Here is a 16,826-nt window from a genome sequence, read left to right on the forward strand (position 1 = left end):
TACATATATATTTTTAAAATTCTAATTTTAAAAATTATAGAGTAAACTGGGACCATCAGCCTTTAGATAAAAAGTAAGTATAGCAGAGGTGGTATTCAGCAGGTTCTGACCAGTTCTGGAGAACCAGTAGCAGAAATTTTGAGTGGTTCGGAGAACTGGCAAATACCACCCCTGACTGGCCCCGCCTGCATTTATTCTCTGCCTCCCGAGTTCCAACTGATCGGCTGGGTCTTCTTTTGTTGCCCTGCACAGGAGAACAGAGCTGGAAAGCAGGTTAGTGAGGTGGGGAGGGAATGGGGATTTTACAATTTCCTTCCCTTATCACGTCCAGCAAGCCATGCCCACCAAGCCACACCAAGCCCACCAAGCCATGCCCACAGAACCAGTAGTATAACATTTTGAAGTATAGGTGTTCTTAACCTCATGGAGATCAGGTTAACAAATGTTTGTAGAAGGAATTCATTGTCTTGAGGTAGGAAAGAAAAGATGAACTTTACCTTCAAAGATTGGGAATGTATGCTGTCCCAATATTGCCAAATGGCAATTCTCAATAGGGGCAATGCTGCTGGATTACAAAAATCCAGCAAAATCTAGAATGCCTACTCCTCTAGCCCTTCTCACTGGAAGTATGTATTGCAGTTTTACAAGAAATGAAACAATAGTTGTAAAACATAGTGTCTAGAGCTGATTCCAACATTTTTAAAATTCATACATTATGGAAGTAGTGAACCTTTGGGTTTGTCATCTCACCCTTAGTAGGCATCTCTGGAATGGTAAGATATACAGATGTCTCTCTTTAACGCTGAAAGCAAAGCTTTGTCCTCAAACCAGAAAAGTTAAATATTTATCACTGAAACTACACCAATGCCATTTCTGAAAGTGCCACTTTGAATTGAGGGATTTGATGGCCTTCCAACCCATAGGCTCAGCCTAAGTCAGAGAAGCCTTTAAAGCAAACCTGAGCTCTAGAAAAGAGAGGCGGGGGAGGCAGACTCCTATCATCCTTCCTATTGGTTAGTGGAACTCCCAGGAACTAGGTGAGTTTTTCCAGCCGGTTCATTGAATTGTGGGGTAAAAGAACTTATTGCAGTCTGAAATGGTTTGTTTCAGCTAATGCAATCTTAAGTTGTATTAACAGAGGGATACAATCAAGATCAAGGGAAGTACTAATACCACTCTATAAAGCCTTAGTAAGACCACACCTAGAGTACTGCATCCAGTTTTGTTCACCACATTATAAAAAGATGTTGAGACTCTAGAAATAGTACAGAGAAGAGCAACCAGGGTGATTAGGGGACTGGAGGCTAAAACATATGAAGAAGGGGCATGGTTAGTCTAGTAAAGAGAAGGACCAGGGGAGACATGATAGCAGTCTTCCAATATCTGAGGGGCTGCCACAGGGAGGAAGGAGTCAAGCTATTTTCTAAAGGGCCTGTAGGCCAGACAAGGAATAATGGATGGAAACTGAACAAGGAGGTATTTATCCTGGAAATAAGGAGAAATAAAGAGAAATTTTCTGACAGTGAGAACAATCAACCAATGGAACAACTTGCCCTCGGAAGTTGTGGGAGCGCCATCACTTGAGACTTTCAAGAAGAGATTGGACTACCATTTGTCAGAAATGGTGTAAGGTCTCCTGCTTGGGTGGGGGATTGGACTAGATGACCTACAAGGTCACTTCCAACTCTAATTATCTGTTATCTGTTATCAGTTTCCATTTGTAAAATGGAAATCTATATCAGGACAGTCAAGCTCTCGGCCTGTGGGCCAGATGAGTCATGTGCTGGCCACGCCCATGCCCAGTTTAGCAAAGGGGAGGGAGAAATTCCAATACGTCATGTGATACTGCTGTGACATACGTTTGACACCCCTATTCTAGACAATGTTTCTGGTGACATAAACCAATGTTAGAACATTTTATAAAAATTCTCTTTGTTATAATAAAATGTTATTTTCAAGTTTTCCAACCATATACTTTCTCGTTGTTTTAAAACCAAAATGTTTATCATATCTTTCACTTATTCATTTTTGCTTGATAAAAGTTTATATATTTTAGCAACTACATAGTTATAATTTGTATACGCTCCTATTTCATATTCAGCCAAACAATGTTCAGAGCCATACATTCTTTTGTCTAGTTTAAATCTTTCTAGTAACTATAGATAAGAAAACCATTGACAAATATATTCCTCTGTCACAAGTTCTTCCCTTATTTTATTTTATATTCTCCTTGGGAAAATTATGGCATTTCATAATAAGTAAGCCTTTTTTTTGCCTATTTTTTCTTGTTTATAAAATGGTTCTTGTGCTGAGAGTTAAAAAGGTGTCTTGGACACAACCTGGGTTTATATCTGCACCATATTCTCAAGAAGACAAATCTAACATAATGATTTTTTTCAAATCCACATTAACCTTGACTTTGATGTACCGTAAATATCCATGCCACCCAGTTCTGAAGTCATGTCCTTTCAACCCAAAAAGCATTTTATTTCTCAGTTGAACCGAGTCTTCCATGAAAATCAAACAGCAAACTGCAATTAGGTAAACTCCTCTTTTCTTTGCATCTTCTAATACCTTATACAGATAATCTTCAATTTACTACCATCCATTTAGTGATTTTCAAAGTTACGACAACACTGAAAAAGGTGACTTATAATTGCTTTTTACACTTACGACCATTGCAGCATCCAATGGTCATGTGACCAAAATATAGGCCTTTGGCAACTGGCATTAATTTATGACAATTGCAGCATCTCAGGGTCATGTCAGCATCCCTTTTGCCTTCTGACAAGCAAAGTCAATGGGGAAGCCAGATTCACTTAACAATCATGTTGCAAACTTAAGAACTATAGTGATTCACTTAGCAACTGGCAAGAAAGGTCATAAAATGGAAAAACTCACTTAACAACTCTCTTGCTCAGTAATGGAAATTTTAAGCTCAGTTGTGATCATAATTCGAGATCTACCTGTATTTAACCAGTGGCTTTTTGCCACGCAAGTTTTTTTGTCACTGTTTAATTAGTAAATTGCCAAAGCAGGTATTGTCTGTAATAAAAACATCCTTGCAGGCAAGACATTGATTTTTAGTAACGAAATTCTCCCCAGCAAAGTTGTAGTTTCGCCCATCTTAACATGTCTTTTTAACTTCATTCCATGTATTAACATAGTTATTTTGAAATAACATGTTAATTCATAAAATATAGAAATAACATAGACTCATAGTAATACCAGATAATTTACCTTCTTCTGAATTTTAAAACCCAGTGCATTCAATTCTATTTGATCTTCTATCTTCATATTGTTTGTTAATCTTTAACTCTGCTAATGCACTAAATTAATTTGTCCCTTAGTGTCCTTTTAAATGATTTTCCAAAATCAATGTCAATTTACTTATAAAAGCCCTTAACCTGTAAGTTTCTTTTTAAATCTTTATTCCCACAGTCCTCTTCTCTTGTATCTCTAGTCAATATCTAGTCAATAGCGACAGAAATAGAACAGTTACCACGAGTCCATGAGTTCAGCTGAGTGTGGAAACCTCCACCAACCCATCGGGGGTCAATTTAGTGACCAATCAGGATTACAGATGTGGTCACATTATATGGACTACATTTCCCAGGGTACCTTAACTACATTTACCATGATGCATTCCCTTAAGGGAACAGCTCACAATTGCTAATTAACTATCCAATTCCCCTAGACTGGCTGCACAGCACAGAATCGATAAAGGATGTTTATTAATTTCCTAATCATGCCTTTTTCCTTACATTATACTTTGTGCTAATGAGTGATCTATGGGCTTCTTTAAGATAAAGGTATTTCATATTAGCCTGAATTGCTGAACCACCTGAATTGCATCTCTGAGTTTTCAAGTATTTGACAACTCAGGAATATAAGAGTTTAACTGACAATAAGTATGTTAGTCATATGTGGGGAGATGTTATATTTTTCATATAATGCATGCACTTAGGTTTTACATCATTTGCCATGTAGAGTAAAGGAAGCTTATCTGTGACAATTGCCAAGTCTTTAAACATAATGAACAGAAAATAACACATATTCTCTTTATTTCTCATCCCCCTCTGCCCTATTCAAGATGATCCTGTATTTTAATAGATTAAAAGGAAAAGGACAATGAATCATGATGAATATTAATCTATTGAGCCTATTTCTAAAAATACATTAAACTTGAATTGTGGAGAAACTCATGGAACAAAGCTAAGCCCAATTTAAATTTCTATAACTTCAAAAGAAACCATGTGCTGCAAATTTGGAATAAATATTTGATTCTATTTTGTCCAATCCCAACTCTTAACCAAACTTCCTTCGAGAACTGTAACAAATGTGTCTCCTGCCTGGTTGCTGACAGTCCTTTGTGCACAATCAGAATTTCTTTAACTTTCTCTTCCTCCTCAGTTATATCAGTATATGTGTGGATGTATGGGAAAAGATTGCTAACAAATTGTACGCAGCTTGGCACAATCATAATTCATTTTACTTGCTACTTGCTAAACAACAATCTAATGATAAATTATTTTGCATAGGTCCTGTTCAAATTGATGGGAACTGTTCAGACAGGAGTTGTTTCAATTAGGTAGAAAAACTGTTTTGTAAGCAAACACCAGATTATTCAATGTGTGTATATGCGTGATTTGGATTCTCCATTCTCAAATAGCAAACAATTTGCCCTGGGAATAAACTTCTTATGCCATCTGACGTTTTGTCCATCTGTCTTGAGGGGTTTTCTCTCTCTCTCTTTCTCCTCTTCTCACTTTCTCTGAAAATAGTAGCAGTGTCTATTTCTGAACCGGAAATGTGGCAGAAGGGGAACGAAAGAGGCAGTGGGGGAGCAAGAGGGAATTGGTAAGGTAGAGAATTTGCTTAAGGTCAGAGGCGGTGAAAAAAGAAACAGAGCTGTTCTTACATCTGTCACAGTCAATTCAACAGTTCTTCAGGAAAGAAAATATAGCACTTCTATTCTGTTTGAGCTGCCCTGTGTAAATTAGATGAACCAATTATGAATGGCTGGAAATTGTCTGTTGGGAAGTAAATAAACCTTCTTAGGGATAAATGCAGCCATTGAAGAAGCTGGAGGATGTATTGCACATTCACGACCACCAGTAAGAACAGATGGGAAGCAAAGGGTTATTTTGATACAGTATAAAAAATTATCTCTTTCCTCTTCCTTTCTTTCTTTGGAAGAAATATTCCTAACAGTGATGGAGAACTTGTGACACTTGTGTCAAAAGTGACATGCCACAATATTTTGGATGACTCATCAGTGTTCAACAATACCTGACAACTACTCTTGAAAATACACTTTGGAGGCTATACAAGGATTGGTGTGATCTCTAGAGTCTTCAAAAATCACATGAGAATAGCGCATATTTTGGGGTGGTTTGCAGGGCATGTAGAGGCTGAAGAAGAGCGTTCTCCAAAGCTTTTTCAAGAATGAAGGCCTTGTGTGACCCAGAGAAGCCTTTGATAGACCATAGGGACCTGTTGCATCTTGGACCGCAACACAAAGTAGCATTTTGAGGGTCAGTATTAGTGCTAGGGCTGAAGTTTTGAGGCACAGGCTACTTCTACTTCAGGCCTAGTATCAACATTGCTGCCACTGCTGTAAAAGGTGGCTTAAGTGTGGAAGGAGATAGATAATTATTTCTCTTTAGTTTGGGAGGGAGGGTATTTGGGGTGGGTAACTTGCCAGTAAAGTTAGACATTTTCTTAATTTTTGATATGCCAAGCACAAAATATCTGCCCTTACTGTCCTAACCAATCTTTTATATTTATATCACTTTTATATTTAAGCATTGAGCCACAAACATTTCTGCTGTTGAATGGTGAGACAAGATATTTTGTTTTATCATCTGGCTTGTGACAGAATCTAATATTCATTAGGATGAAAGGATGTGATTGGTCCAAGATCACCATCTAGTTTCCATGCTCCAGGGAGAAGAACTAAAAGCTGAGTCTCTCTGCTTCTGGTCAAGCTCCTTAATCACTGTGTCATACTGATTTTCTTATGTCTTTTCAGTCTATTGGAGTATTAATAAATTGATTGATTGATCCAAATTATATCCCATCTTTCTACAGTAGCCTTTTTCATGCAACAGATGGATAATGTTTTGGTCATATGTCTACTGCAATGAGGCCAGTTTTTTACTTTGTGTCAACATAGACACAAAGACATAAATCAGAAAAAACACAGATAATACGCAATAAGAAACTCTAAAATGCAAAGTTATGCAACATTGTATGTGTGTAATATGTAAGCAATATATAGACTACTTGTGGACTACATAATTGGAAAGTAAGAATTTGATGGGAATGCATATTACATGACTTATTTTGCTCAATTAAGATTTCAAATGGCTATAGGGCCAAGCAAGGATGTGTCACCTTGTAATTATTTGCTAATAATAAGTAATACAGAAAGAAAACTGAAGTATGAATAGTTGCTGTAATATTTTCTTAAAAATTATGCCTTACTTGACTATAGGCATGTCTCAGCATACAAGCAGTGAATAAACTGAGTTTGTGGGAAATATGCAATGTGATAGCCTACCTTTCTTTTCTCTCTTCCCCAATCCTTTCTACCTCACCAATTAGGAGGATGTTTCCATTTCTGAGTTTCAACATCTCCGGGCTGGATCCTGTGGCTCATTATAGCATCTATGTGGATGTTGTGTTAGTGGATCAGCACCACTGGCGATACCAAGGAGGGAAATGGGTTCAGTGCGGCAAGGCCGAGGGAAACATGCCAGGTATAAATAGAGAAATCCTCTCTTTCTTCATTGTCTCTTCTCTCTCTTTTTTGAGGAATACAATTCCAATCAGAATTCTAGTACAGCAAACATTTAAAAACTCTTCCTTTAAGTGTACGTGCATGAACTATTTTGTTTTCTTTTTTTAAAGAGGCAATTACCACCCTAAATTAAATATGAATGGTTTCAGATCTAATTTGGCCCCCTGCTCTAAAATGAATAATAAAAACTCAGCAATAAAAATATGTGCTTCCCATCCTCAGGCTTCTACCATTGGACTTCTCCTCAGGCATCTATAACAGCATGAATGAGGAGGTCTATGACAGCAATGGCAATAGCACTTAGACTTATATACTGCTTTATAGTGCTTTACAGCCCTCTCTAAGCAGTTTTTACAGAGTCAGCATATTGCCACCAACAAAGCTTCTAGATAACGTATTCTGTCCAATCCAAGATAATAAAATAATAAAAGAGATGCATTCTCCATGAATTTGAAGGCTTTCTTACTAGGGGCATGCAGCATTTCAGATTTGAGGGGAACAAGGTACTTTTTAGTGCTGCTGAATTTCCCAGTGGCTACTCTTAATGGAGTCACATCTTTTTCCAGGAATAGGCAGTTATTATGGAGATGATCACACATGCTCCACCCTTTCCTTTCAACATCACACAGCCCTATTTCTTACACTTATTATTTACTCACATACAGTATTCAGGATTCATTTTTGGTTTAATTCAGTCATGAATCTTCTATTTTGTATGTAGGAATTCATAGATTTAAAATGTTTATCTATTGCTTTTCTATAAAGACTTCCCAAAACATTTACAGGTATCCTCAATATAACCATAATGGGAACTGGAATTTCTGTCATATGTCACGACTATTATAAATTGAGGCACTACCGACCTGATTTTATGACATTTTTGTGGCAATCATTAAGTGAACATTATGTTAACATGGTGGTTGCTAAATGAAACCCACTCTCTGCAAGTTGTCATTGTCAGATGTTGGAAATAAATGCTTGCTTCCAGCAAAAAATACTGTAAATCATAATCACATGACTGCAGGATGCTGTAAACAGCCATAAATGTGGGCCAATTGCTGAGAATGCAAAATGCAATCATGTGACTATGGGGGGGGGGCATTGGAATTTTGAATCCAGGTCATAAGTGCTGTAACTTTAAATAGGTGCTAAGCAATGGGTCATAAGTTTGGGCCTACTGTACTAATTTTTAGATGAAAGTTAGGATTTTGGAGGAACCTACAAGAAGCAGTTATTTCCTGTCTCCAGCCAATTAGGCTAATAACAACATCTTGAAATGGCAGGTGCTAAGTATCAGTCACTATCATTTTGGGTGAAATATTAGGACTCTCTTTTTTAAAAAGTGTGTTGGAGAAGGGGGAGGCAATGCTGAAAATGTTGAATCTGGAAAAAGATTTTAAAAATAATTTATATGGCCGCCCAACACCCTCTCAGCGACTCTGGGTAGTTTGCAACTAAAATATTTAAAATGTTTCTTTTACCCCATATCTGCCCAATCAGTGGACCCCATTTTCTATCTGCTCAATGACAGAAGCTACAATTGTTCAGGGGATCTCTATGAAACCATTCCATTTTCTTGCTGGCTTAGAACTTATCTGGAGATGGAAAAAAGTGATTTTGTGTCCTAACTGGAATTCCTATTTACATCGATTCTTTAAAAAAAAAAACTATACTATTAATACTAGTTCAAATATCATAAAAGTATTAGCAGATACTGGTAATTTGTAAATAAAATTGTCACACAGGTTGGGTGTTTAATTTTTTTCTGATTTAAATTGGAAAGTGAAAAAAATTCCTTTCATTGTTGTCATTCCACCATCCCAGTGCATTTTCAACTATTACCCCAGTTTCAAGAACCATTGCTCCATCTGCTGCCAGAGTTGGGAAATGGCACTGTAATCATTAAAAACCTGTTAACAAAATGTTAGTGCAAGAAAAATTTAAAAAAAAAAATCCCACTTTTATTATTCTTATAAACAATTCAAGGTGGCAAACATACATAATATTCCTTCCTCTTCCTTTTCATGAAGAATATTCCTATTCCTACAGACAGTACAAAAGTTATTCTATAAAATAATAAATTAAAGATACCCGACTATATGCAAAGTGTATTTCCACTGCTATAAAGTAAATGACTATAAACTACTGCTATAAAATCTACTGTTATAAAGTAAACTACACGGCCTGATTGTTCGATGAATTTTGAGATTTAGAGATTAAGAATTTATGTCAGAACAAACTAGGAGTCCCCAATTCTTCTGCTCATCGACTCCTTCAGATTGTCTATTGACCCCTAAATGTTTATTATATAAAAATAATATTTTAAATATTACTTTAATAATACAGATAGTCCTGAACGTATGACCATTCATTAGTAATTGTTCAAATTACAATGGCAGCATCCCCGTTATCAAAATCGGGATGCTTGCCAATTAATAGTTATTTACAACCATTGTAGCATCCGGGCAATTATAGGATCACCATTTGCAACTTTCTCTGCTGACTTCCAACAAGCAAAATCAGATTCTCTTAACCATTATGTTATTCACTTCACTATAGCAGCGATCCACTTAACAACCATGGCAAAAAAAATCAAGCACAACTCACTTAAAAGTTGCCTTGCTTAGCAAGTTCTGGCCCCAGTTGTGCTCATAAGTCAAGAACTACCTGTATTACAAATAAAGGATAATAATAGCAATAATAATTTCATTAAAAATAGGTAATTGTGAAAATATGAAAAACATGTTAATGTTGATATTAATGGGAAAGTTGCATCTGACGAGCATCAACAAGAGCACTGATATATTGTTAGAAATTGGTGAATTTTAGTTATAAATCATCATGTTCTTCTGGGTTTGGACTGTTCCTATTGACCACCAGCTATTTATCAATCCCAACATCCAATCAACCTTGGTGGGGGGGGGGGTCAATATTGATCACTTTGGAGCACCCTGGACATAGATTTGCACATTTAGGAACCATTCTTATCCTAATCGTTTGTACAGCAGGTAATAGAGCTTTAACATATCTTGATTTCAAAACATAATGCTTTATCTTACAAATTATAATCTGTGGCTATGTTGCAAGCTGAGATGGGTTTAGGGAAATCTGCTGTTTATTAGAATCCCTTTGGCCCAAAAGGCTGACTAAAAATGTAAAGAAAATGGCATATTGATGGGATTTCACACTCCAGATTATCCTATTTATAGCCAGGGTCATAGTTCTAAATATGATCCTGTAATCTATATATGCCTGTTCTCCTCACCCCACCTCACTATCAAAACAAGCATCCACTATATATAATTGTCATACTTCCTGATGAAAAATTTGGGAAATGTCATTTCAGGAACAGGCCGAGCAAAACTTAGCAAGAATAGTTGGTCTGAAGTGGCTTCAAGTGAGTTTATTTACTTAATAGTTTAGTATGTGCTTTCTTCATACTTAAACTGCAAGATACTTACCGGAAATGCAATCCTTCAGGGAATCGGACATACATGCATCCAGATTCTCCCAACACTGGAGCTCATTGGATGCGACAGGAAATTTCTTTTGGAAAACTGAAGCTCACCAACAATAAAGGAGCATCAAACAATATCACCCAGGTAATGGGGTTCCTGAATCTGGCTTTTATCCATCCCATCAGTGTTGCTGTTAAAAAATCCAGAATTGTTATTGGGATGGAATATGTTCAGCTGCAACTCACAGATCATGTATGAATGAATTGTGTCCTGTGTATTTGGCAGATGATTGTACTGCAGTCCTTGCACAAGTATCAGCCTCGCCTGCATGTTACTGAGGCCAAGCAGGGTGAAGTGGATGAAGTGCACCCCTCAATCTGCACTCAGACCTTTACTTTTTCAGAGACTCAGTTCATCGCGGTTACTGCATACCAAAATGCTGATGTAAGTTTACACGAGAAGTGGAATTGCCCCCATTTACTCTTCATATGGCAGAAGGATGAGAAGGTGGTGGCAAAGTTTGAAAATATGTATTTGCCTGTTTGTAGTATTCTATCCCAGCATTCCTATAAAACTTCATACACTCCTGGCTTCTCACCCCCATGGTATTCCTGTGAGGGATTTTAGGCCTATACATGGAAATGGGCTCAAATTATCTATAGCAGGCCTGTCAAACAAGTGGCCCATGGGCCGGATGCATCATACACAGGCCACACCCACCCAGCTCTGAAAAGACAAAACACATCGTGATATGTTATGTGATCTGATAAAATTTGACAGTTCTCATTTAGCAACCAGAACTGGGACCAGAATATTGGTCATTAATCAAAGCAATTGCTAAGTGAAATTGTAATTGGGCTTATGATCTTATTAAAGCTTTCCTTTGCTTCAAAGGCAGTAAAAAGGAGGATGTGTTTCAAACTTATTTTTTCATCACTATCATAACTACAAACAGTTGCTAAATGAGAAAGTCATTAAATGGGGATCATTGTATTGAGTGCCATAACTTAGCTAGGATTTGAACCTGGCTTTCCCTAGTCTTAGTCTAATCTTCTAACTACATCACAGACCGGCACAAGGAACTTAATAATTAAAGTTCAGATAGGGAAAGTTATTTTTTATCACCCTGTTAATAAATATCCTCTTGGCAAAAGCACATCAGCTAATTTAGAAAAGAAAAAGGCAACAGTGATTGCAGGTAAAGAATTAATGAGCACACTTGAAGTTCCCTGAAGTGACACAAGGATCAAAAATCCATTATGTCATAGCATACAATAGTTATTATTAATACAGTTGTTCCCATCATTATATAGGTGGATTTTGGTATAACACATATAACACATACAGCCTGGTAAAAAGGAGCCCCTGTGGATTTTACCCCATTAGACATCGCTACTTATAGAGGGCAGTGTTCAGGGGTAGGAAACCACCGGTTCGCACCAATTCAGTAGAACCGTTGTTACGATTCCCAGTAGTTTGGAGAACTGGTAAAACGGGCCCTTAGCTGCCCCGCCCGGCTCCTCTGTTCCCTGCCCAGTCAGCCTGTATTGCGCATGTGCGACATCGCGTGCATGTGCTATAATCACTGAAGGCATTCTCCCCCCAACTGCCCCCACCCAGTCACTCCTTATAGCGCATGTGCGCTACATTGCTTGCCACATTTTCCCACCGGCCGCCATCGCTTCCAGCAGAAGCAGCCACCAGCCAGCCAGCCAGCCATCGCTGCCTGTCTTCCACCACCTGATTTCCCTAGGTGAGCCAGCCCCAGTTGAGTCCTGACTCCCGGGCTGGCCTAGGCTGCCGCTGCCACTTCAGAGCTCATGGCTTAGCTAGCTTCCCCCAACCATCCCTGTCTGGCTTGCTCAGCTGCCAGCACTGCAACTCCATGCGGCACTCGTGGCCTAGCAAGCTTTTCCTCCCTACTTGCCTGCCTTGCTTAGTTGCCAACGCTGTGGCTCCATGCAGAACTCGCAGCTTCCCCCCAACCCCAGTTACCTGGCTTACTGGTGGCCGAGAGGAAGGCAAGCCAGGGCTGACTCATCACTGCTTGGGTCCCCACCAGGCTGGATTCTCGCCCTCACCTGGATTCTCCGCAGCTGGTGGGCCTTGGCTGCTAGGGGCAGGGTGGGGTGGGAGTGACTAGGGAGCACGATGCTATGCTGCCCCTTCCCTCTGCCACCTGATGGCCTGCATGCTTTAGCTGAATGTGGGCCGCTGCTGTGAGAATGATGCGAGTCAAGCCTCGTGAGAGCGGATCTTCCTTCCCTGTCATCAGCCTTATCTTCCAGCCCATGGAGCTCACACAGCAGCAGCCTGCACTTAGCTAAAACACTCAGCTCGACGAAGGAGGGGCGATGCAGGTGGCTTAGCCTCATGCTTCCTGGTTGCCTCCTGCACCCCCCCCCCCGCAGCCTGTGGAAGCAGCGGGTAGGCCATTGGCAGGCTTTTCCCAGGTGCCAGGGAGGCTCTCTGTCCTCCCACAGCATTGTCCAGATCAGGCAAGGAGGGTGCCTCACATGCGGGGCTGGCCAGGGGCAAGTCAGTGGCCTCAGACAAGCAGGCTGTTCCAGGGAGCTGCAATGGTCACGAACCAGTGAGGAGGAGGGGGGGGAGTCTGGGTCTTTGGGATCCCTTTCGAGTTCATCTTCCAGGCGCTCCCTTAGCCGGCTTGGCTTGGCGGCATCCAGGGAGAGGCAGCTGCTTTTGTGGACATAGAGGTCGCTAGGGCATCAGTGCTGGGCTGTGCATGGGGGACACATCTGTGGAGGTCTTCACCTCAGGCTTGGCCACCTCCTCCAATGCCATCGCTCTGGCCAAGGGGCAACACCGCAACCCTCCGGGACACCCCAACACCAGGGAGCTGTGTCCGGGGCTCAGTCTGCCCCTCTGGCAGTGCTCTTACTGCTGGTGGGCGACGGCTAGCAGCCAGAGGAGCGCAGCAGTTGAGGACCATGGCTAGGGCTCAGTCTGCACCTCTGGCCATGGGACCTTCACCCACCACCCCACACCCTGCCCGACCTGCGGTGGCCTCTGCATGGCCTGATCTTCCTGCTGATGGGCAGCGCCCAACAGCCAGATTGACGGCAGTGAAAGTGCGCAACTGGGAAGTAAGTTAATGAGTGACATTGGAAGTGTGTGTGTGTGTGTGTGTGTTTCAGGTGGGAGAGGGAAGGAGGAATGGAAGGGATAGAGGGGGAGAAAGAGAAGGGGAGAGAAAGAAAGGGAAAGAGAGAGGAAAAGAGAGGAAGAGAGGGAAAGAGAAAGAGTGAGGGAAAGAGGGGAAGAGAGAAACAGAGAGAGGAAGAAAGAGAGAGAAAGAGAAGGAAGAGACAAAAGAAAGGGGAAAGAAAAAGGGAGAGAGAAGGGAAGAAAAGGGATAGACAAAGAAAGGGGATGGAAGGAAGGGATAGACAGAAAGAAAGAGGGAGGGAGAGAGAGAGGAGAAAGTGAATGAGATATATGAATAGAGAGATACATGGGAGGGAAGGAGGGAGAGAGAAAAAAAAGGAGAGGAAGGACGGACACAAACCTTAGCTTCGAAGACTCTTTGAAATAGCACAGCAATCCAGGGCTTGCCTGGAAGGGATCTCGGAGATCATCTTCTGGTCCAACTCCCTGCTCCAGCAGGAGATCCTTACAGAATCATAGAATGGCAGGATTAGAAGGGAGTGTGTGTGTGTGTGCATGCGCGCATGGCTGTCAAATCTCCAAAAACAGGTCAAGTAGCTCTGGGGAGATCAGTCATAAATTAGAACTCTTGCTAAGCAACCAGCCATTAAGCAAGGGCCACTTATATTTGATTTGCCAGTCACATGGCCACCAAACTATGCTCATCTGATCATGTGACCATCAAACCACACACAGCCAGTCACATGACCACCAAGCCACATTCACAAATTAAGCCACGCCCAAAGAACCAATTATTAAAAAATTTGAATCCCATTCCTGGCAGTGTTAATCTCTGTTTCAAGATCATTGAGTCAGTGCTGTCTGAAGACATTTTCATAAGTGGCGAGAATGAAGTCACAGAATGCTGTTATATTCCCAGTGCAGTAGTACCTATTTATCTACTCACATTTCCAAGCTTTTGAACTGCTTGGTTGGCAGGAGCTGGGACAGGGACGGGAGTTCACCCTGTTGCATGGCTCTCAGGTCTCAAAGCTAAACTGTCAGCTTTCCAGCTGACAAGCCCAGTGCCTTAACCACTGAGCCATCCCACATATCACAGCCAAAATAATAGTAGTAGTAATTGTGGTAATAGTAATAATAGTAATAGTAAATCCAGGATCTTTGTGGTACATGGACATATACAACTGGTTTAGTGGACACAAACATCTGGTTAACTATATGATGAACCATATTAATAATAATAATAATAATTGAATTGAGCAAGATAAGATGAGATGAGATAGCTAAACTCATTCCTTTTTGATGTTACAAATCTTATATCTTATCATTTGATGTCATATAATTAATGTTAAATTACATTACTATATTACATTACATTGTTACAACGTTAATAAAATTTATAGCTACTATTTTCTCACCTTTTCCTTGATTTGTTTTTAGATTACTCAGCTGAAAATAGATCATAACCCTTTTGCTAAAGGCTTCCGCGACAATTTTGATACGTAAGTATATTGCATTTTCTTTCAATTTCTTAATGTATTCATTAGCATTTCATAACCCCTTGTATTCTATTTGATCGTAACACCTTCTGCCTACTCTAGGTGTGTTACCAATTTAATCATTGCATAGAAATGGTTGAAGAACTATGCCAAGCTGTAGTTTGATATGGTTTCTTAATTGCACAGTAATTAGTATATTAGATGGATTGGAGAAGGGAGTTAGCAAACAAAAATAGCAGTGGATAACCTGGTATTCTCCAGAGATCTGAAGATACAACACCTACAATCCTTGATTATTAGTTATGGTATCTGGAATATATGTGAGCTGTATGTGGAGTACAGCCAACTGTCCATCCTAGAGCAGGACAAACAGGTATGATTTAAAATATGCTTACAATCCAATTTAGTGGCCAAGAATGATTGTCTTTCCTAACTATCTGCTGCAGATTCCTTGTCTCACACCCATTTGCTGTTTTTTTTCTCTCTTCATTCTCCACCCTTTGCCAGGATGTATACCACAACTGAGGGAGAACGCACAACCCCATCTCCACCCAGTGTGGCCAGCTGCCAGCAGCTCCTGTCAGGCAGCCGGTTCCAGCCTTTCTTGCATGACCAGTTTCCACTGCCCCAGAGCCGCTTCTTCAATCGGGAATGTGTCCCACTCCCTCTGCCACCCAAGGATCCTTCCCACTGGTATTTTGCTTCACAACAGCCTCCCCCTGCTCCCTTGGAATATGGTGCCTATGAGGGAGACTTCCGAGGGAACAAATTTATGCCCTATGGGGTAAAGCCATTTGCTCTCCAGCCGGCCTCCCATTCCTCCTTGCCCTACTATCAGGACCACCCATTTGGTCCGCCTCCTGCATGGAGTTCACCACCTCAGTATCACCATCCCAAGCCCAATCCAGGGCCCCTGAGCTGGTTCCGGCCCATGCGGGATTTGCAGGCCTTGCCTGCTGGAGAGGAGAAAGGGAAGGACAATGAGGGCTGGGCTGAACCAGGCTCAGTGAAGTCTGCAGATTCTTCAGACTCTGGCTTATACGAAGCTGAGTGTAAGCGTCGCAGAGTGTCTCCATATGTCTCAAGTGCCGAAAGCTCCCCACCTCTCCGCAATGGGGAGCTTTATGACAAAGAAGGTGGTGGGGACAGTGGCTATTATGGGTTCTATGGCAATTAAGAGAAGTCAGAGAGGTGTAATAGCAAAGGATGGGGGGGGGGCGGGTTCCTGCAGAGGTAACTATGTTAGAAATTCCCTGTAAGATGCATCTCTTTGTGGGAAATAGCCCACTCCTCCATGGGCACTGCCAAAACTATCGCTAAGTCATAGAATGAGGTTCTTTGTAATCACACTTCTTTATTCTACAGTTTCCAGGTGGTAGTCTTCTGGTGTTAAACATGCATTCATTGCGACATTTGTGGATCTAAGTGATGCAAGCTTTCATGGTGAGCCCAGATCTTGGCTCTTGGATTCCCTTATATACATGTATAAGAGCTTTTGCTTGTGTGTGGCAAATGACAAGGACAGACATACTCCAGTAGAAATGCATCAACGCAACACATCTGCAGGTTCTCTTCACATACTGTAGCTATTTTCAATTTTGCTTCCAAGCTCTGCCATTCCTGCATATTGTTGAGCAATGAGAAACGATTTTATCTTCTTAAATGCATTGAAATGTTTAGCAAATATTAATATGTGAAATTCAACATGGAGAGATCTGATAAACTCACAATGTGCACAAATACTTCTTAATTCTGAAGTGCATGCCATAATGCTACATATCAGCTTGCTGATTTCAGTTGTTCTGATCTACTAGAGATTGGTGCAGCAAAGTAGGTCTGATGTAAGTATCACCTGCTGAATTGAAAACCATGAGTATAACTCAGCTATGCATCTGTCTGAGGATGCAATCTCTCTGCAGCACTTTGCTTTAAAGG

At 40.6% G+C, this 16,826-nt stretch overlaps 1 protein-coding gene across 1 annotated transcript in view; it reads left to right on the forward strand.

Moving 5' to 3' along the window:
• Positions 1-16,202, forward strand: part of TBX21 (T-box transcription factor 21) — a 45,172-nt gene extending 28,970 nt beyond the window's left edge. Inside the window, exons 2-6 of the mRNA XM_026710855.2 lie at positions 6,610-6,764; positions 10,286-10,407; positions 10,549-10,707; positions 14,833-14,894; positions 15,399-16,202. Of these exons, the coding sequence (XP_026566640.1) occupies positions 6,610-6,764; positions 10,286-10,407; positions 10,549-10,707; positions 14,833-14,894; positions 15,399-16,068 (1,168 nt within the window). The 3' untranslated portion in view covers positions 16,069-16,202. The remainder of the gene's footprint in view (positions 1-6,609; positions 6,765-10,285; positions 10,408-10,548; positions 10,708-14,832; positions 14,895-15,398) is intronic.
• Positions 16,203-16,826: the final 624 nt, after the last annotated feature.

The sequence above is a fragment of the Pseudonaja textilis genome, chromosome Z, assembly GCF_049901715.1.
Source record: "Pseudonaja textilis isolate UNSWEBS1 chromosome Z, rPseTex1.2, whole genome shotgun sequence".
NCBI lineage: Eukaryota > Metazoa > Chordata > Lepidosauria > Squamata > Elapidae > Pseudonaja > Pseudonaja textilis.